Here is a 22,224-nt window from a genome sequence, read left to right as displayed (position 1 = left end):
ATTATGGACCATTCTACCAATTGGTCCGTTAAGATCATCCCATCCCGGTCCTTGTTTCGAGACCACGACATCCTTAACATGATTACCATTTAAACGGTCGATGTAATATACGTTTATGTTACGTATACGGTGATGAGATGAAGGCGTATGTTCCAATAACTCCGCCAGAGTATGGTGTGTTAAATAGTACCGAATCAGGTCGACCCGAGATGTGGGTGATAACGTGACAGTAGTGGCCCACTTCAATGCATAAATTCCATATCCACGCCATTCATCTGTTTTTAAAGTTTATTTTAGTGTATGGACCCAAAAATGAATCATATAGAAATTTCAGGTGGACCACACCACAGGAAACAATCGTTACTGAAATTAAAAATATTTTGTGGGCTGCAAAAGTTTTGGATTAAGGTGATATTTGTTTTTTTACTTTAATTCAGATTTTTGTCGTCTTATCAACAGGTTGGATGGTCAATAAACATTACAATGGATGCTATGTAGTTTTTAACGGTAGTGTTCAGTGACCACTGTTTCCTATGGTGTGGTCCACCTGAAAATTTTATCTGTTTCATTTTCTAAATCTTATACCAAAATAATTTTGAAAAAGGATGGACGGTGTGGATGTACAATGAAAGCATCTAGGTGGGCCCTACGCAGCGAAGTCGCGCTCCCGAACAGTAACGGTTACGAATCCGTAGAGAGAAATTTGCGACTGTGGCCCCCACCTTTTATCCAGCCAGTTTTTACGAAGCAATACAAACTTAACTTGTGAACTTAGACCAGCTCGTACGGACAGCGAATTTGAGGACGAAAATACCCCTCCCTTCCTTTCGAAGACGAGCGCTGACGCTCCTCCAAGAGAGAGTTGTACGAACGGCTCAAAAGAGATCAAAGTTACATGGCCCCACAGCTATGTATTTATCATATCCACAACGTTCATCCATATTTCGAGATCATTTCCCAGCATCCATATTTCGAGATCATTTCCCAGCATTATCCAAAAAAAGAAAATCATATCCAAAGATCAACTGGACCACACCACAAAAAGCAGCGGGAAAACTGATTTTTGCCGTTAAAAATTTTGTAGGGCCCACCATAAATTTTTTTTCCATCCAATCCATTCATAAGGTCACAAAGGCCTGGATGAAGAGGAAAAAAAAATAAAATCATAATGATCCAAAACTTCTGTAACCCCTATAAGGGTTTCAATGGTAGACGTTCAATTCCCCACGGCCTTTTACAGTGTGGTCCACTTGATAGTTAGATTTGTCTTATTTTTTTGTCTCAAGCTTAATATGAGCTCGCCAAATAGATGGACGGTTTGGATATAATACAGACCTCATGATGGGACCCACAAAAGGTGGTGGGGATTACAACAGCAAAAATAAATTTAAAAAAACACTATGGCTACGCTGTTTTATATGGCTACGAATTATAACCGTAGCTATAGTTGTCGCGAGGGTCTTTTACCTATAGCTACGGATTATAACCGTAGCTATAGCTCTCTCCGTGCTAATCTATCCAAAAAATTTTAATTTTAATTTTTTTACATAGAGAACTTTTTTCCAACTACAATTTTCTCTAATACATATTTATATAAATATGTATATATAAGTATATAAATTTTTTTTCTCTAAAGTTTTCAATATGTCGAAAACTCAAAAAATTGTCTAAATTTTTTTGTCAAAAATTTAAATTTCTTTGATAACCTTCAACCTTCATGTTTGCCCCGCTGAATTTCAAGTTTGCCTCGCTGAATTTCTAGTTTGCCCCACTCAATTTCATGTTTGCCCTACTGAATTTCTCGTTGGCCCTGCTTAATTTCATATTTGCCCAGCTCGAATTCTAGTTTGCCTTGTTTAATTTCTAGTTTGACCCGCTGAATTTCTAGTTTGTCCCGCTGAATTTCATTTTTGCTCCGCTCAATTTCATGTTTCTCCCGTTGAATTTCTAGTTTGCCCAGCTCAATTTCTATTTGACCGTGAAATGAAGGGAATTGATCATGAAGTGAAGGGAATTGACCATGAAGTAAAGGGGAATCACTGAGATTGACCGTGAAATGCATGAAATTGATCGCGAAATAAATGAAATGAATGAAATTGACCATGAATTGATTGAAATTGACTGCGAAGTGAATGAAATGGATTTTCAATCATCGACCTGATGGAATCTTGAGAAATAACCAGGTTGGTTGGCTAAAGTAGCTTCTCCTACCCCAAAATCATACAGGGTGCATCAAGTAACTAATTTTAATTTAGAAGATATTCTTATTAAATGAATAAAGAAAGAAATGAAAAAAAGAGAGAAATTTTTTTTATATGCTTATATATACATATTTATATAAATATGTATTAAAGAAAATTATAAGTTGAATAAAGTTTTTCGTGTAAAAAAATAAAATAAAAAATAAAAATTGCATAGACTGGCACCGACTACAGTTATGGCTACGGTTATAATCCGTACCTATAAGTAAAATCACCTTCAGTACATATTGAATATTCTTCGATATGTATCGAAAATTGCAGGATTTTTAAGGCAAACTTGCTGGACAGTACTGGACCTTTTTCGATAATATTGAAAGACCTTCGATAGATAACGAAGTACATATTGAAATGCGTTCGATATATATCAAAGGACATATCCAAAAAAGCAGGGGCTACGGTTATAATCTGTAGCAATAGGGAACTCAGCTTTCAGAAATCACATTTCTTTTGTGGGTCCCATCATGAGGTCTGTGTTATATCCAAACCGTCCATCTATTTGGGGAGCTCATATTAAGCTTGAGATGAAAAATAATATAGATCCAACTACTAAGTAGACCACACTGTAAAAGGCAATGGGGAGTTGAACGTCTACCATTGAAACCCTTTTAGGGGTTATAGAAGTTTTGGATTATTATGAAATTTATTTTTCCTCTTCATCCAGGTCTTTGTGACCCTATGAATGAACTTAGATGGGGAGGATTTCTCACAAACATCATAGTGGGCCTCCAAAAAGTTTTATGACCCCCAAAAGGTTTTTAACGATCCATGCTCATTCAACACTATTTCCTGTAATGTGGTACACTTGAGATTTGGATATACCTCATTTTTGGTCTCATATCATAAAATGATGTGGAAAAATATATGGACAGCATGGATGAAAAGCATACATCATGGTGGGGTCCACAGACCACCGACCATGTACCCAATCCGTTTCAGTGAAAGGAGGGGTATTTTCGTCCTCAAATTTGCTGTCCGTACGAGCAGGTCTAAGTTCCAAAGTTAATCCGTTCAATCCACCCTAATCCGATCCCGAACAGAGTTGGTGATCTGATCCCAATCCCATGGATTTTAAGACAATCTACTGACAACCCCATCATTACCTTTAAATCCCATCCAATCCATCCTAATCCGTTCAAATTTGCGGGGGACGTGTTTGGTTCGAAGGATTGAAAGGGATGGGAAGGTTTAATCCCGGGATTTGCCGGGCGTACTGGATATAGCAATCGAGGGATATAGCTATCCCATGGATCTCAAGACAATCCACTGACAAAACCATCATTATCTAGAAATCCATGCCCTCCACCCTAATACCATTCAATCCCTTCCAATCCACCTGGCCAAACGGGCCCTAAGTTTGTATTGCTGGATAAAAGGTAGGGTCCACAGTCGCAAATTTCTCATCCGTGGACTCAAAACAGGGTTTGCAGGAGGCGCGCGCGAGCGAGCGAGCGAAGATATGTTTGCAGTCCGAAGCTGTAGAAAGCAGCTCTTCTTCTTCTTCTCCTCTCAAAGCAGCAGCAGCAGCAGCGGCAGATTCTCTATCATGGCGGCATCCTCTCCGAGAATTTCTAGGGTTTCTCCTCTCTCGACTGCTGCTTCTCCTTCACCTCCGAATCCTCCTCTTAAGAGGGTCGGTACCCACAACGGCAGCTTCCACTGCGATGAAGCTCTTGGCTGCTTCATGATCCGTCTCACCGATAAATTCAACGGTGCAGATATAGTCCGTACCAGAGATCCCGAGGTACCATTCTCATTCCCTGCCTCTGCTCCACCACCGTCTGTTCAAGTGGGCCTATGGTCTGGTTATCCGGACGGTTTGTATGATTGGTAGCTCTGTTGATGGGAGGTAGGCTATATGATTATGGGATTGCGGGATCCTAGCCTTTTGATCGGTGGCCTAGAATATAGACGGTTAAGAAAAGAGGCGGTAATGGTCCAGGAGAAAGGCCAACGATTGGATGGGTAGGGTCTTCCACTCTGGAAGGTTTAAAGGGTACTCAGCCATCAGTGGAGGGTCCCACAGATGAAGCTATGGATTAAACAAAACCTGGGGCTCGGATGTATGAGTTGAGTGTCAGGACACTACTCTCAGGAATATATCATAAATGTCTTGGATTAGGGCCTGTTTGGGTGACAGCCGCCCTTTATCATTCAAAATGGAGTACTGCTATACACATGGTGTTGTCAGGAAAGGAGACCTGAGCGATTTTCTGGAAAATGAGATCTGCACATGGTCTTTGCAAGCCTGTTCATGCATGTGCCAATTGGTGGCACGTGTGTGGGACCCAAACCGTCCATTGGATATGTGGGGTTGTGAAATCACATCTACTTGTTCTTTGTTTGGGTGGTAGTGATTGGAGAAATCTGAACTGTAGGTTCAGTTTCTGACAGTCGATGAGTGGTCTGTTGCTCCTGCTGCTGAAAACCAGGAAAAAAAAGAGTTTTTGGGTGTGACTTAAAAATGATTTCATCGCATTTTAGTTACAGTCGATGACCGGTCTGTTGCTCCTGCTGCTGAAAACCAGAAAAAAAAAGAAGAGTTTTTGGGTGTGACTTAAAAATGATTTCATCACATTTTAGTTACAGACGGTCTGTTGCTCCTGCTGCTGAAAACCAGATAAAAAAATGTTTGGGTGTGACTTAAAAATGTGTTCATCACATTTTAGTTAATAGTAATTATGTATTAAACGGTGTTGTTTATATAAATTGTTGGTTGTCGAGGTTGTTTTTGGTCAACTACTCATTTTTGAGTGGCATCCAAATGGGCTCTTAGGTTTTACTGCAAAATGTTCCTAGGAAGTGAAACACGATAGAGCATATTCAATTTATGATCTCTGCACTTGTATTTTTTAACTGGTAAAAAATCAGGGTCCACCCCTTAATTTTGCTTTTGTTAAAATTGTATATTCTGCTGCCCATTTAATACTGGGAAAAGTGCATGCATGCAGTGTGAAACAAGAGTCAGTGCACATATCTCTACCATCCAATAATGGTGGGTGGTAATTGCCTCTCAAAGTGGTCTTTTGGAAATTCACACTTTGAAATGCTTATTGATTCCTGCCAACTCTATTTAAATGATGGGAGATACGTGCACACCAACTCAGTGTTTACTGTGCGCATTGAAGAGATGCTTGTCTTTATTTGGTTGGGTTTATTACATTTAAATTTCTGCTATCATTTTCTTCTTAATGGACATGCTTACTTTTCTCAAGATTTAAGTAACTATTGAGAGCGTGATTAACTGACTAAGACCTACATATTACAGCTACTGGACACACTTGATGCAGTACTTGATGTTGGAGGTGTGTATGATCCTAGCAAGGATCGTTATGATCATCACCAGAAAGGCTTTAGTGAGGTCTTTGGTCATGGGTTTTCGACCAAACTCAGTAGTGCTGGGCTTATTTACAAGGTATTGTAACATTTCCAATAGTAGTTAGAAAATGGCCAATGAGATTATCCCATCCTGTGTTCATGTGGGCAAAAATGGAGATTATTTGGAGGACTATTTATTGTGGCTCAGGAATTGACCGGGATTGTAAAGAAGCTAATTAGGAATTTGATCTGATTTTTGTTATGTTTCCTGACAATAAATATGCCTCTCTCACTCTAGCATTTTGGAATGGAGATAATTGCGAAGGAGCTTCAGCTTGATGAGGGACACCAAGATGTGCATCGATTATTTTTGGCTATATATAAAAGCTTTGTGGAGGTAACTTGTCGATATTTTTGAATTTATCTTTGCATCAGGATCATGTTGATATCCTCTGCTCTGAGCTAGTTGTTCTTTTAATTAAACATTGAAGGGAGAACTATGCAGTCTTATTTTTGTTGGGCATTGATGCAGTGCACTTATACATATCTATAATAATATGTATAAACATGTATGAGAATAATATGTATAGACATGTGTGAGGCTCACCCTCTTTATGCCATCGCATGGTGATCGAGGTTGTTCATCTAGAAAGTCCAAATGCAGACGATGCACAACACTAAAATCTCTCTGGTCAAAGATCCTTATCGTCCATACAAAGGTGAGTTAGAAGCAATCATCGAGATTTCAACACATGTATGGCCAATGGGAATCTATATCAACAAGATATTTATCATGTAGGCATCCATGATAGGACCTACTCTATTAGTGAAAGGTCGAGGTGTGCCTCCTCCATGTGCAAAAGTTTAGAAGGCCCCTATTCCCCAAGGATGGGCTAAAGCTTTCGATTGGGGTCATCATCATCTAAGCCTCATCCCAACTAATTGGGGTTGGCTATATGAACCCCTTCTCACCATTCCACTCTATCAAGGGTCATAACTTCAGTTAGACCGTAGGTCATCAAGTCTTTTCTTACTACCCTCACTCATGTCCTTTCAAGCCTTCCCCTTGCTCTTTAGAGCTTTTAATTTGTATGAGCTCACTCCTAACTGGCATAGTTCTTGGTCTCTATAGCACATGACAAAACCATTCAAGTCTACTTTCCCTCATCTTGTTGCCTATTGGTGGTGCTACTCATATATTACCTCGAATGCATTTAATTCTAATTCTATTGTTGTCTTGACAGGCATCCATCTCAACATTCTCATCTCAGCTACACTCCTCCTATGGACATGTTGTTCCTTAACTGCCCAACATTCTGTCCAGCTAATAAGTATGACACTTTGCGACATGTGCATCATTGGTGTAGGACGGCCTAATCCAACCCTAAATGAATGCGGAATTTAAAAGGGGCAGATTTATGTAAGCATTAATATTAAAAATTCGGCATTATACATCATGAAACAAGAAGAAACTAAGAAAAATTTAGCAATGATCTCGGCTAGGGTGTGCCAAATCGTTTACGTAACGGCCGATATTAAACGGTAACAGCATATCCTGTTACGCGGTACAGGGTTGAAACAGGGTGGCCTTGAAAAAGCAAACTGTAACGGCTGTTACGGAGTCGTAATGGCTAATACAAACCATAACGGCCGTTACCCCGTATCAGTGTTTTCAGAAAAAGAAAAAAAAAACTGAAAAGAAAATGAAAAAAAATAAAATCCAAAGAATAAAAAAAGAACTTACCTTCTTCGTTACTTCTTCTTCTTCTTCTTTTACTGCGGTTGTGGCTGTGGCTGCGGATGCTGCTGCTACGGCTGTAGTTGTTGTGGCTGCGCATGCTGCTGCTACGCTACGGCCGTGGATCCTCATCCTCATCCACTTCTGCTTCTTCTTCTTCTTCGATGCCCTCTCTCTCTCTCTCTCCTCTTTTTTCCCCTCTTTTTCTTGTTTTTCCCTCCCTCCTCTTTTCCCCCCTCTTTTCTCGTTTTTCCCTCTCTCTCTCTCTCTCGCCTCTTTAAATGGGAGTGGATTGGCTGGCGTACCACAAACCAGCAACCTAGTTGGTGTGGGTATGTGTCATGCGAAGACGCGCTGATGCTCCTCGAGCTTCGAGTTGTACGAGTGGTTTAAAGGAGATCAAATTTATATTGGCCCCACAATGATATATTTAATCATATCTACGCCATTCATCCATTTGGCGAGATCATTTTAGATCTTGATCCAAAATGAGCAATTTCCAAGCCTCAAGTGAACCACACCACAAATAGTAGTAGGGACAATGATTTTCACCGTTAAAAATTTGTAGGGCCCACTATAACGTGTACTTTCCATCCAATTTGTTCATAAGGTCACACAGACCTGGATGAAGAGAAAAAGAAATATCATATTGATCTAAAAATTCTGTGACCGCAAAAAGGGTTTCACTGGCAGGCGTTCAATCCTCCACTGCTTTTTACAGTGTGATCCACTTGATTATTGGATCTGTCTTATTTTTTTGGCTCAAGCCTTACAATGAGCTCACCAAGTGGATAGGCGGTTTGGATATAACTCATACCTCATGATGGGACCCACAAAACTTGGTGACGTCAACACACCAACCACATCGGTGGTGTGTGGTACACTAGCCAATCCTCTTCCTCTTTAAAGGAGAGGAGGCTATGTGGCTGTTTCATAGCATGTTTAAAAAAAAAAAATACTCGGGTGGTATTTCATGCTAAATGCATGCACTATTTTGTGGGACACACCTTGATGTATGTGTTGTATATCCATGCCGTCCATCAGTTTTTCCAACCAGTTTTAGGGCATGATCCCTAAAATGAAGCAGATCCAAACCTCAAGTGACCACATGGATTGAATTTCCACCCTTAAAAACTTCTTGAGGGCCACAGGTTTGCATCAAGCTGCTATTTGTGTCTTCCCTTTCATCTGGGTCCATTGGACCTTATCAACATTTTGGATGGCAAATAAACATTACATTGGACCCTGGCAAGTTTTACTGGTGGGTGTTTTACGATCACCTTTTCATGTGGTGCGGTCCACCTGAGATGTGCACCCGCTTCATTTTTGGGACCATGCCATAAAATGAGATGGCAAAACAAATGTACAACATGGATATACAACACATACATTGAGGTGGGCCCTATGCTCACGACATCACCCACACAAATTGCATAGACGCAAGCACTACTATACGGTGCTATCTGGGCCCCATCATGATGTATGGGTTTTATCCACGCCATCCATCCATTTTGCCAGATCATTTTTTTTTGGCATGAGCTAAAAAAGGAGGATGGTGGACCAAATCACAGGAAACAGTGGTGATTGAACGCCAACCATTAAAAACTTCCTAGGGGCCACAAGTTTTGGATCAAGCTGAGATTTGTGTTTTCCCTTCATCCATGTTTGTATAACGTAATCAACAGGTTAGATGGCCAATAAATATTACAGTGGACTGTAAGAAGTTTTTAATAGCGGACATTCAATCATAGCTATTTCTTATTGTGTGGTCCACCTGAGATTTGAATCTTCCTCATTTTTTAGACCATGTCTTAAAATGAGTTAGCAAAACAGATCAACAGCATGGATATACAACACATACATCAAGGTGGGCTCCACGTTCAGGGCCTTGCCCACTAGTGGTCTACCTAAGATTGCATGGAGATGTTTGTTACCATATGCTCTCTTCGATATAACTTTCTCACCAAAGAGTGGACCGTTACGTTGCCATAAACATGTTCAAAATCATAAATGAATGCATATTTGGAATATTCAGATTTTTCTAGATTTAATAGATATTTCTTTTTTAGATTTTTTTGACCAAAAAAATAAATTCTGACTGATACAGGGGGCGTAATAGCCGTTACTCCCCCGTATCAGCTGTTACACCGTTACATCGTATGGGTAACGGTGGGCACCGTTACGCCCACTGTTATTGCAACGGGACAACTTGATCACGATCATCCATCACAAATACGTTGTATTGAATCTTAAAAATCTGAATTTAGTCGGATCCGGTAAAAGATAAGAATTTTATCTCGCAATTGGTCCATTCAACGATCCAAGTTGATTTTCTAATACATGAAATAGGAATTTTCTGGATTGGAAAATCTGAAAAATTTAGAAAAATTGATAGCTCTTTGATTATAGTTCAAATCTAAGGACTTGGGTGATGGAATTTGAAGAAGATCAAAATATGTATATGTGGGGGATCAAGATCTTCTAAGATCTTATGATTTGCATTGAAAAGAAAATGGATCGGCTTCTAGATTTAGAGAATTTAGAAGAAAAGGAAGAAAAGAGGTTTAAAGAAGAAAATACCTTGAGAAAGAAAGAATGAGAGAGAGTGAGAAGATGAGAAATCACTTCCCTAGGCCTTACGCCCTCTTCCAATCACTGAAAATCGAAGATGTAATTGTCTAGCCTTGAAGAAGCAAAAACTTTCTTTTTCATAAACATAACATAGCATTTTCTTTTGAGGTTTAGGGCAAAACACACTTATAAATTTGGAATTATATTAAATGACCAAAATACCCCTACTAAAAAAGCTTTTTAAAAAATAGAAATTCGCACAAAAAAGTGTGCGCGCACTGTCTCAAAACTCAAATATATAAAATGTGTATTAAATAAACTCAAATCCAAGATGCTTGATGGGCCCCGATGATAGCGCAATGAAGGTGGGTTGTGATGATCCAATGGTCCGATCACACCATCCTTGCAAGCCAACGGTTTAAATATCTCCTCCAAGCAACTTACACACGTCATGAACACGTGTATGGTCTTCAACCTCTAGAGACCTGACCCGTACCCGTCATTTAACCACATTGACACGGGTAATGCACGCTTCCTATGTTGATATACTTTGAATGTTCTGATGTCCACATCAATCATGTGCAAGATTAGCGAATAATTGGTTAACCACCTGTGTGGCTAGGGAGGTGTGGGTTTCCTCCTTTCTTGTTTTGGGGTTGGTTGGAGGTTTAATGTCTCAATCAAATATGCAATGTTGGGCTTGGCAGACTTCCATTCAAGGGCCATATGGAGAAATTATGGCTGTGTTTCTTCGGGATCCTATTGGTTGGATTGGGGGTGTTTATGGTTATATGCTGGTAGTCTTTTTAGTTGGTGTTAGGCTTTGTAGTTTTCCTCATTTTCTTTCTTTCTTCTTCTTTATTCTTTGTTTGACTGGCGTGATTGCTGAGTGACAAGTGGGTCACTTCTGATGGGGGCTGTGTTCTTGTCGTTGTGTTTCTTTTTTTCTAAATAAAGGCGTCAACTTAAAAAAATGCAGTAAGTACCAGTATGAGAAGAAATACTTGTTGGAATCCCCTATGTATAGGGATGGTAAAGCTTAACCTTGATGGGTTCTTGTTGGAAGCCTGCAGTTTGCAAGAGGTTGGGTGTTATAAGAGTCTGAGTTCGAGAGTTTTCAGTTTGTCCTTTTGTACAAGGCCCCTCCCCGATCCTTCGGTTTGTTGGGCCGTACCATGCCCTGAAGATCTCCTCATTCTGCCTGAATTCTAGATGAGGAATTATATGATTGACCTGACTTCAGTTTGTACTTTGTACGTGTTGTCCATGATCCTGAATCTAGACCATTAGTTTGTTGGCCCATAACCAGGCCCTGAAAATCCTCAATTAATCCTAACATTTCATCTTATGCCCTGCAAGTAGGTTGTTAATAATATTGTAATGGTCTAAAACTGAAGAAAGACCTGATATTAGTGGGTCTGAATTATTCCAATCTGGATATTTTCAGGCAATAGTCCATCAATGGTGGGGACAATGGGTCATTGATACAGAATTCTCAGATCTCTGAATAATGGGCCCCGCATGTGCATCAGAAACACAGAGGGAGGTTCATATGTAGCTTCATTTTATTGTGTTTCTTTGTGAAAACACTGTACGAGATGGGCTACTGCTAACTATAGTCGCATCATGGATATTGAATGAGCTTCCATAGACTTTTTATCCCCATCTTCTATAAAAATATTGATTTGAAATTTGTTTTTATTCATTACATGTAACAAGTAACTTGATTTTTTATTTTAATTTTTACTTGTAACAGGCAGTTGATGCTATTGACAATGGGATTAATCAATATGACACTGATCAGCCTAAAAGATATGTGAATAACACAAATTTGTCTTCAAGAGTTTCACGACTTAATCTGGACTGGATGGATCCTGACCAGTCGCCTGAGAAGGAAAATGAGGCCTTTCAGCGTGCAATGATGCTTGCTGGTGGTGAATTCTTGGAGGTAAGAATTCTTGGGAGCTAAATATGGCATTGGATTTGTAGGATCTACACTACAATAGTTATATATAATTCCTCTAGGTTGAAAGCTTCATATTGTGATGTAAATTATCATTCTAAATTGGAAGTAATGATGGCAGATAGGTTTATGCTTGATATATTTTTTGTTGTTAATGAGGAATTCCGAATTTCACTTCCCAGAATGTCAAATTTCTTGCCAAATCATGGTTACCAGCACGATCCATTATTATGGAGTCTCTAGCAGCAAGAGGAGATGTTGATCCCAGTGGAGAAATCATGACCTTGCATAAGTTTTGCCCTGTAAGTAGGCACTTTTTAACAATTTCAACTATTGAGATTTTTATTTTTTTTTCTCTCGTTCTGCTGTTCATGTTGTCTCAAACAACACAAGATACTGTGGATATAGATAATGCTATTAGAAACATCTCATTGTAGTAAAACTGCAAGGGTTGGGTTTTTTTTTTTTTTTTTATATATTTATTTATTATACTTCTAATAGTTATTCCTCCTCACCTCACTTTTATTTTTTTGGCCGATTTGTCTTACTTCAGTGTCCATATGGGATGGTTAGATATTTTTGCAAGACTAGGATTTGTTCCTAACAACATTTCCATACTCTATGCGATTCCAGCATGCATTAAGAGCTAAGCTAATATTCTAATATTGGGTCTTCTTCTTACTTGGTTGGCATTAAGAGATTCTTGGGTCTTGGTTATCATAGAGCATCTCTTTCGAAACATGACTTGTCGGTTCCATTGTTGTCATTGCCCCTTTTTCTCTTACATGATCTTGATTCTTCGGGCACACACACAGAGAGGTTACTTTCCGTGTAGAGGTGAAATTGACTTCTAATCAATGGTTCATGTTGAAATGTTATTTCAAGTTCTAGCATACCCAGTTTGAAGATTTTTATGGATGTTTTTTTGCCCCATAGTGGAAGCTTCACCTGTTTGAGCTTGAAGAGGAGATGAAGATTGATCCTCCTATCAAGTATGTTCTTTATCAGGTAATGATATCCTTTGTCCTTCTGATGCTTTCACTTTGCCCAAAAGGATTTTTAGGTTGAATTAATTAGCACATCTTCAAATTCCGTTGTTTCTTCTTCTTCTTTTTTCTTTTCTTTTCTTTTCTTTTCTTCTCTCTCTCTCTCTCTCATATATGCATGAGAAGTTTGATTAATAAGATAGTGTCATTAGCCTCCATAGATTTTATCATTTTTTGGTAGAGAAAGAAATTCCATTTCATCACATATCCAATTCTAAGTAAAAAGCTCACCATTCTTATATCCAACATTTGTGCATCATATATCAGAAATTATTGGCCACCAATTTACAAGGTCCCTCGGATACACAATGAGAATCAAATCAGGGGGATATTAAAAAACCTCAAGGGGCTAATTTAGTAGTCTCGTTGGCATTTCTTTATAATCAGCATATTTGCTGTTTCCTCTCCTTGTCCGAGTTTGTAGGCAATGCTTGCAGTCTCTCTTAGAAATCAGCATAGCGGTTGCTCCTATTTAAGGCAGCTTTGTTATTTAGAGGCTTGCTAAGCCTAATGTGTGCAGAGAAATATAGCACAAGTGCACCAAGATCTGAGCTTTCCATTAGGTGGGCCACATCGTTTAGTTCTGGCCTTTAAATCAGGCTGTTTCACTCTGGTGAGCCAGTGGATAAAACAAACAGTTGGTTAGAACAAAATTGTTTTTGCTGTCCATTTGTTTTGGACACATGAGTGAAACAGCCTTATTTTATTATTATTATTATTTTTTATACAGTTCTAATGAGTATGGTCCACCTGATGGAAAGATCAGATCTTGCGTACATGTGATGTATTAATGTGTGCTTGCATGTATATGGGCAGAACTCTACAAGTGTCGGGCTTCTCAAACCTCTGTTATTTCATAGGCCTACTGGTGATTTTCAGCGTATGTTCAAAAGTCTAGCAGCTCCATTCACAGTATGGTTGGTTGATCCCATGAAGATATATGAAAGTCACTTCCGATACAATTGCTAAAATTAGAACTTCCAATTTCAGTTCAAGGGATTGGCAATACACAATAGGATATTGGAGTCTCTAGGATGTTCTTCACGATGCTTATTAATGCAGGGGCATTTTCACACCGGTCTCGAGTGGGGTGGCCTATGGGATGCGGGGGCACACTTGGGGTGGGCGGCCCGTGTGAGGCGGAACTCATGTGATTTGGGGCCCACGAGGAGAGTTCGACCGAGGACCTAACCCATGGATGTGGGGCCTGGGCTATGAGATAAAAGGATTAATTTGCCGTGCTCTATCAGTTCGAGCTTTTAGAACAAGTGGTTAATTGTCTTGCATCAAATTGATAGCAGAGTGGGAAGTCTCGTGTTTGAGACTCCTCACCGGGGGTAATTAATGCATGGGCATTTTCATACTGGGCTTGAGTGGGGTGCCCTGTGCGATGCCGGGGCACACTCGAGGTGGGCGGCCTATGTGAGGGGGGTGGCTCGTGTGAGGCAGAACCTATGTGATTTGGCCCACGAGGAGGGTTCGATCGAGGACCTAACCCATGGATGTTGGGCCTGGGCAATGAGATAAAGGGATAAATTCGCCATGCTCTATTAGTTCGAGCTTTTAGAGCAAGTGGTTAATTGTCGTGCATCAAATTGGTATCAGAGTGGGAGGTCTCGCGTTTGAGACTCTTCACCGAGGGTGATTAATGCATGTGCATTTTCACACCAGGCTCGAGTGGGGTTGCCTGTGGGATGCGGGGGCACACTCGGGGTGGGCGACTCGTGTGAGGTAGAACTCATGTGATTTGGGGCCCACGAGGAGGGTTCAGTCGAGGACCTAACCCATGGATGTGGGGCCTAGGATATGAGATAAAGGGATTAATTCGCCATGCTCTATCAGTTCGAACTTTTAAAGCAAGTGGGTAATTGTCTTGCATCAAATTGGTATTAGAGCGGGAGGTCTCGTGTTTGAGACTCCTTATTGGGGGTGATTAATGTAGGGGCATTTTCACACCGGGCTTGAGTGGGGTGGCCTGTGGTATGCGGGGGAGCACTCGGGGTGGGCGGCCCGTATGAGGCGGAACCTATGTGAATTGGCGCCCATGAGGAGGTGGAACCCATATCATTTGGGGCCCACAAGGAGAGTTCGGCCGAGGACCTAACCTACGGATGTGGGGCCTGGGCTATATGAGATAAAAGGATTAATTAGCCATGCTTTATTAGTTCGAGCTTTTAGAGCAAGTGGTTAATTGTCCTGCATCACTTATGCCTCCTTCACTCCCTCAATATTCTCTTTTTCAGTTGCAACTTGCAAGTTAATCCAATCTTCCTAGTTTATATCTCTAGTAGTGGCATGAACACTTATTTTGGATTTAATCTCAATAAACATTTAGGGCCCATTAGGTTGTAACAAAAGTTTAGTCTTAGACAACCTGTCTAGGTTAGGCTGATTATGGTCTTATCCGTTTGAGTAATGTTTTCCATGACTAATTATTCTCGTGTTGTTTGTAAAGCCACCTGGAATAAGGATTGTTTGGCACATGGTGGCGCATATACACACTAAAAACTTGGCACATGCCCCTTCTCTTTCTTCAGAGAAGAACCCCAGAGAGAGAGAGAGAGAGAGAGAGAGAGAGAGAGATGGATTCAGATCAAGGGAAACTATTCATAGGGGGGATTTCATGGGAGACGTCACACCATTGATGGAAGGACGGTGGAGGCTAAAAGGGCTTTGTCAAGAGAAGAACAGCACACCTCTCGATCTGGAAACCCCAATGCAGGGAGAAATGTTCCAGGTGGCGGCAATATTAAGACCAAGAAGATATTCATTGGAGGGCTACCTCCCACTTTAACAGAATAAGGATTCTGTCGATATTTTGAGAATTACGGCCATGTAACTGATGTAGTAGTAATGTATGATCAGACCACCCAAGGTCCTCGTGGATTCGGTTTTATCTCCTTTGATACTGAGGATGCTGTCGATAGAGTTCTACACAAGTCCTTCCATGAGTTGAACGGAAAACTTGTGGAAGTCAAATGTGCTCTTCCAAAAGATGCAAATCCTGGCAGTGGTGGCCGCTCTACTGGTAGTGGGGGCTATCAGGGCTATGGTGGTTCTGGTGTCAACGCCAGCTCATATGATGGTAATGCTAATAGGTACATGCAGCCTCAGGCATCTGGAGGTGGTTTTCCGGCATATGGTTCTTCTGCCTATGGTACACCTGGCTGTGGATATGGTGCAGCAAGTTATGGCGTTGGTGGCTATGGTAGTGCTAATGCTGGGTATGGTGGCCCTGCCGGGGCCTATGGAAATGCTCCTAATCCGGGTTATGTTAGTGGCCCACCTGGTGCCCGAAGGAGCCCATGGAACAATCAAGCTTCTTCTGGATATGGCTCTGCTGGTTATGGTGCAAATACAGGGTATGGAGCTGCAGGTTGGAATGGTCCTGGTAGTGCTGGGACTGTTCCTGCACAATCAGGCCAATCTCCAGGTGGGGCTGAACCAGGGATACAGCTATGGTGGTTATGGTGGGAACGAGGGGTATGCTAATCCTAGCAGCTATGGTGCTGTATGGGGGTGTGCTTCAAGCACCCCAAATGCTAATGCTGGTGGTGGTGGGGGAGACCAACAGGGGGCAGGGTTACATGGGCAGTGGACATGGTGATGCCAATGGGAATTCTGGCTATATGAATGCAGGTGGAGGGGTGATGGCTATGGTGCCGCCCAGGCAAATGGCCCCTGGTGGTTATCCTGGTGGCTACGGAGGTGCTCAGTCCATGCAGGCTCAACAGTAGTGAAATGCAGCTGGCTACGACGTCAACTGGGTATTTCTTATTTTGAGGAATCTTCCTTTTCTTACTCCCGAAATCTGGTTCGGATCGTTGTCTCGCTCGTGGAGGGATAGCTTGTGCAGATGAAAGCGGATTTTGGGACTGGTTGGATTGCTTGAATCCCAGTTGTAGCAGTGGTAGCTATTTTTCTAGTATATAATGAGTAGTTCTGAGGAGTAGCACATACCTCTCTCTAGTTTTTGTCTTGAAATGCAGTTTGTTATGTTTGGCTTGTTTACTTGCGCCTGCTTTAGCTATATTCTGGAGCCATTTCCTCATCTCTAGTGTTAAAGAGTAGCTCGTCTTAGACTAAAAAAAAAAAAAAAAAAAAAAAACTTGGCTCATGCATGTGGCACATTTGTGGTGCTTGAAAATGTACGGTAGCATGGATAATACATTTAGGGTGCTTGAAGATGTTTGAAGATATATGGTGGTATGTGGCAAATGTCGAGTGCTTGACTGTTCACACCCCAAGTGCAGGGTTGTGATGTAGTAATAAACTCGGTAAGACCGAGGTCGAATCCACAGGGACTGAAACTTGTACGTTTCCTGAAACTAGGTAGAAATAGAACTAGACTAAGATATGATCTAACCAAATAGAATTTAAGAAACAATTGTGGAATGATTATCTAAAACTTTAATGAATTCAGAGGAAGGAAACTAGGGATTCAGAGGATCCACTTGTAGGGATCAGGGAGATCTTATGCCTGCATTAAGATTTATGGAAATCAAACTGAACCTACTTGATCTGGTTTTTAAGGGATGAAAAGTATATGAATTAGAATGGATTCCATCATCTAACCATGCCCAGGAGACAAAGCAAACAATGTGATTAAACTAATTACCAACCAATCAACAATGTATGAAGATCAGGAAGGGTACGGTCATCCTACCATGCCCAGGAGACGATGGTGAACAACAGGGCCTCCTGACGTCATAAACATCAAAAGGGAAAAAGAAATATTCAAAGCCATTGCAAACCCATTGTAATTTCGATCACAAGACCATTAAAGACTAAGAAAATATTCCTTTAATAATCAACTTAAAATCAAATTCAGTTCAGAAATTTAAATTAAACGCATTAAATAGTATCTCCCATCCCGCTACAGGCTTCACCTCTTAGCCCTAGCTAAGAGTTTTAGCCACACATGAATGGCTAAATTCGAAATCAAATGCAAAGGAAAAGAAAACGAAAAAGAAAAGAAAAGAAAAGAAGAAAATAACTTAGTCTTTATCTCTCACGTTCCAGCCGCTGATGCAGCCAAGCCAAACTCCACGTCTTCTTCCTCCTCCCGCTCCTCCACACGCTCCTCTCTTTTATAATCATAGGAAAGTTGGTGAAAGGAAGCACTGGCAGCTCGTCCGCAACAGAACCGGACTCCAGATAACGCAGGACTGCGTAAATCAATCTTACGCTGATTTTTGGTAAAACCTATTCTTGACGCCGAAGAAGAGATCCACTCCGTCCATTGGCATCGGGACGAAGAACCACCCAGACTTACTCGGTTTTGGATCCAAACCGTGGTGGCCCATGAGATCTTTATTCCGCCGTCCATCTCGCATTTATACGGTTAAAAACATATCTCTGCTGCCTCTTGAAATTTCGTCACCTAGGCGATGGTAACATGGGCCGTAGGAATCTAATGGACGGTCCAGATTCACCATATGGACCATGATGGTGGCCCACAGGAACGGAACGCAACCTCTGTTTGCGAAACAGAGGTGACGCACGTCGACGCTGTGATGGGTGGTGTCCCACTGATTGACGTCAGGAGGAAAATCCACACCGTCCATTGAAATGCCCTCAAAAAAACGTTTGGAGAGGGTTTGTTTATCTTGGATTAGGTGTGGTCCACCGATCTTTCTGCTCCGCCGTCCATCCTGTGTTTAACGACTGGGAACGTGACAGAACTTACATGATGCCAAAAGGAAATCTAGGCGTGGGTTAAACCCCCATTCTGGATACAATGGACGGTCCAGATCTGCCAAATGGGTGATGTGTGGGGCCCACAATTACGAACCGTCAATCGGCCGCAAGAACGCTGGGCGTTCTTGAATTTTTCAGAAGGAGAGTCGGTCAGCGCACACTGACCGACTTCCTTATTTTTGATGTTCGTCCGGTGCACTTGTGCACCTTGCACGTGCACTGCATGTGTGGGTCCCATGGTGATGTTTGTAAGAAATCTGCTCCATCCATCTGTTTTGACACGTAGTTTAAGGCGTTGAAACCAAAATTGGAGTATATCCAAATATCAGGCGGGGCCCACATAATGATTAAAGGGGCTGATCTGTCCGTTGGGCCACTTCCACAGTGATCCAGGAGCTGAAATTTTACGTGTACGGTTTATTTATGGTCCTCAGGCCACGTATGAAGTTTCGAACTGATCAGATGGTGGGAACCCTATGATCTTGCATTCTGGACACTTTTCAGGCCACATGAGCTTCAATTCCTTGATTTTCTTGGGTCCCTGATGTGTAATTATGTTGATCTTGGGTCTCTGGAGTCCGTCCCATGCTTTGGTGTCATTAGAGCGTTAAGTCCATGCTTTAAGCACCCTTTTCGGTCCAGGCTCGTACATACACTCTGCATTACAAACACGATTAATCAGGCCATTAAGCGGTATCATGCGTGTAAATCTATGCAACAACTGGGTCTGATATGCAATATTTGACCCTGAACATTGACAACGTGGTGTAGCACACACAACATGTGTCACATGCACAAAATGACATTGTGGCTCATTTGTATCTAAGAAAACAGTCCTATGTGTACTTGTAAACACACCACTTGATGCAAGGGTCAACAAAACCATTTGACCAGACAATTCATGAGGACCTGCTCCTTCACTCCAATCTCTCAAGGATCTAGTCAGCCACACGAAATCCTAGTTTGTTTTTCCCAAAATAATGTAAGCATGGGAATCCGAGTCCCATGTGCATAGGCACAAGAATCTGATTCCCAAGTGTCAAGCCACACGTGTCAACTCATAGGTCGTGTCATGATGGGCTGCCATTTCACTCCCCAAAATCATTTTCCAACCTAAAATTCTCACACTTGTATTTGTATTTTTAACAAAGTGACATCTGGCTTGTAACTTTTTACCAACAGAATATCTAAAATTACAAGCCTTGCCACTTCCATGGTCTTATGAGATGGCAGTATGTGTCTGAGATTTGTAAAAGTCAGGTTGTTTGGCACCCCTGAAAATCTTGGATCTGATTCCAAGGTGGTTCAAAATCTTGGATGTTCGCCCTTTTTCAATTCCAAGGGAGACCCCTAGCTTGTAAAATCCAAGCTTTTGTGGTCTTCTCCAACCGTCATAACTACCATCTCCTCCTCTCTTAAGATATTTACATTCATTCACACCATTGGATGTTTTCACTTTGCATTCACACAATGATGATGCGATACTACAAAGATCAAGCCAAAACTTATGTGGGCCACAACATAGAAAAAAAAAAATGACAACCACCCAAAAAGAAATATATAATTTTATTTTAATTATGAAATTAATGGGCACACTTTTATAGCTCACCAAAAGCTTGGAATTGCCATACTTTTGGGCCAAGGTTGTCTTAGAATGGGCTCGGTGCAATAATCGTCTTATGCTGCACACGTATTTCATGTTTAGAATATTTGAGAGCATTTAATTTATCACATTCATTATTCAGTGAATATATCGCAAAATAATTCTAGGAGTCCAAGAGTCAAATCGAGGCTCCCAAACATAATTTCTCAGACATGGGATTTTGAAAATCCATGCTGCCAAATAGAATTGAAAATCCAGGATTTTAATTCCATGCTCCCAAATGAGCCCTAAGTTCTCAAGAGTTCATCATTTAACAAGTTCTGGAAATAATTTATCCATCCGTTATTGATCTTATATATTCAAAAGAAAAATATATGTAAAGAACTTAGAAATTATAAAACCTTGCCCTTTAAGAGCCCACTCTTGTGAGGAGGATCGACGTTAGCAAAAACAAAATAAAAAATAAAAAAAAATCCTATAATCGATTCATGTGGAAATAGACTGGCAATATCATCGGCAAGATTTAACAAAAATAATGAAAAAAAAAAAGAGTCGCTACTAGCGAAAAATCTCGGAATCTACAGAAAGGCTGATCTTAATAATTTGATTTTGCTTGTTGAATTTGGACTGCTGTTCAGTTGGTGGCCTTTTCAATGGATGTTTAGCATGAGTCAATGTGACTTTCTGGATATGCTTCATCAGCAATGATCCCTACGATGTGGACGGTCTGCATTGATTATTGATATGCATGTATGCTATGTGTACAGTGGATGACACACCACTGTACACATTGCCTTGATGGATTGTAGGGGAATCTTATCCATTGCCTTGATGGATTATGTATTTGCTCCTTTTTATCCTTTTCAGTAAAATCCCTTTTCTGCTGATGAAACAACTATGGATGAGACATGGCAGCCTAAAAAGTTGTGCTGAACTATCACAATTGTCATGTCCTTTAAAACCCCACGTTTTTTAGTGTGTAACTGCTGTAATTCCATGTATCATGGACTTTCCTCACAAAGAACAGAAATAAGTTTCATGGACCCATTATTTTTTGAATGCACACCTTTGTCTGCTATCTTAGGATGCAAATGTGTATGCAGAAGAATAATCCGTGCCATCTTGTTTCATTACCAATTGTTGTAGGATGATAGGAGCAAGCATTGGCGAGTGCAGGCTGTGGCAGTATCCCCAGATAGTTTCGATAGCCGAAAGCCTCTCCCATCCACATGGAGGGGTTTGAGAGATGAGGAACTATCAAAAGAGGCCAGCATTGCTGGTTGTGTTTTTGTTCATATGAGTGGCTTCATTGGTGGAAATAAAACTTACGATGGATCTCTGGCTATGGCAAAAGCCGCTCTGAAACTCTGATATTGGAAGAACAAAGGTGCTAGAGGTTTCTGCAGGTTACAGCATGGTACTAGCCATTCAATGAATCCAAGATCTTGGAACTGCATGAACTGGACCCAAGTAACTGTTGTTGTCGACCTATCTTCTGCACCTGTGCAGGGCAGAAAGGTATCCGGATTGTTTTGGGCTTATAGCTAACGTTGAGTTACAAAAATGTACCATGTCGGGTCAAGGGTGGTGAATCAGTTTGTGGATTTGGGTTCTTGATTACATGGGACTTGTGTCCTTTCTTGAGGTATTTATTGGTTGATCGAAGTGTATGACATTTTTGAACTGTTGATGGAGAAAAGTCCCATATATTCCACCGCTGTATCCCATTGGAATGATGTTGAGATTCTTGAGGTACACAAATTTATTATGGCTTCTTCTTCTTCTTCCCGCTACATCCAATCAATCTATTTATTAGTAGAAAGCCTGAATTTTTTGTTATGTATCTTCATGTAGCAACCAATACATATTGTAGGGAGGATGACATCCTTTTGAAAGATAATTGGCTTGAGGGGTTCTGTTGCCTTTTGTCACTGTTCTTTTGTGGGGGTTTTGGGAATGATCCTCTGACCCTCCTGAACGGCAATTGGTAATCATTTCATTAAAAAAAAAATAAATCTGTTTCCATG

The 22,224-nt window shown here is 40.9% G+C and overlaps 1 protein-coding gene and 1 pseudogene across 1 annotated transcript; both read left to right on the top strand.

Moving 5' to 3' along the window:
• The first annotated feature begins 3,675 nt into the window (after positions 1–3,675).
• Positions 3,676–21,990, top strand: LOC131248573 (uncharacterized). Its single transcript, XM_058248910.1, has 7 exons — positions 3,676–4,002; positions 5,527–5,673; positions 5,875–5,973; positions 11,642–11,833; positions 12,031–12,150; positions 12,785–12,856; positions 21,344–21,990. The coding sequence occupies exons 1-7, from the start codon at positions 3,718–3,720 to the stop codon at positions 21,566–21,568; spliced, it is 1,140 nt and encodes a 379-aa protein (XP_058104893.1). The 5' UTR covers positions 3,676–3,717; the 3' UTR covers positions 21,569–21,990.
• LOC131248572 (heterogeneous nuclear ribonucleoprotein 1-like) lies at positions 13,610–16,945 on the top strand (annotated as a pseudogene).
• Positions 21,991–22,224: the final 234 nt, after the last annotated feature.

Source organism: Magnolia sinica, chromosome 6 (assembly GCF_029962835.1).
Source record: "Magnolia sinica isolate HGM2019 chromosome 6, MsV1, whole genome shotgun sequence".
NCBI lineage: Eukaryota > Viridiplantae > Streptophyta > Magnoliopsida > Magnoliales > Magnoliaceae > Magnolia > Magnolia sinica.
The sequence above is the reverse complement of the archived record's forward strand: the minus strand, read 5'-3'. Positions and strand labels throughout refer to the sequence as shown.

Coding starts and splice junctions, on each gene's coding strand:
- LOC131248573 (XM_058248910.1), top strand. CDS start 3,718: ATGTTTGCAGTCCGAAGCTGTAGAAAGCAGCTCTTCTTCTTCTTCTCC. Junction 5,974..11,641: donor TATATAAAAGCTTTGTGGAG/GTAACTTGTCGA, acceptor TACTTGTAACAG/GCAGTTGATGCTATTGACAA. Junction 12,857..21,343: donor TCAAGTATGTTCTTTATCAG/GTAATGATATCC, acceptor CAATTGTTGTAG/GATGATAGGAGCAAGCATTG.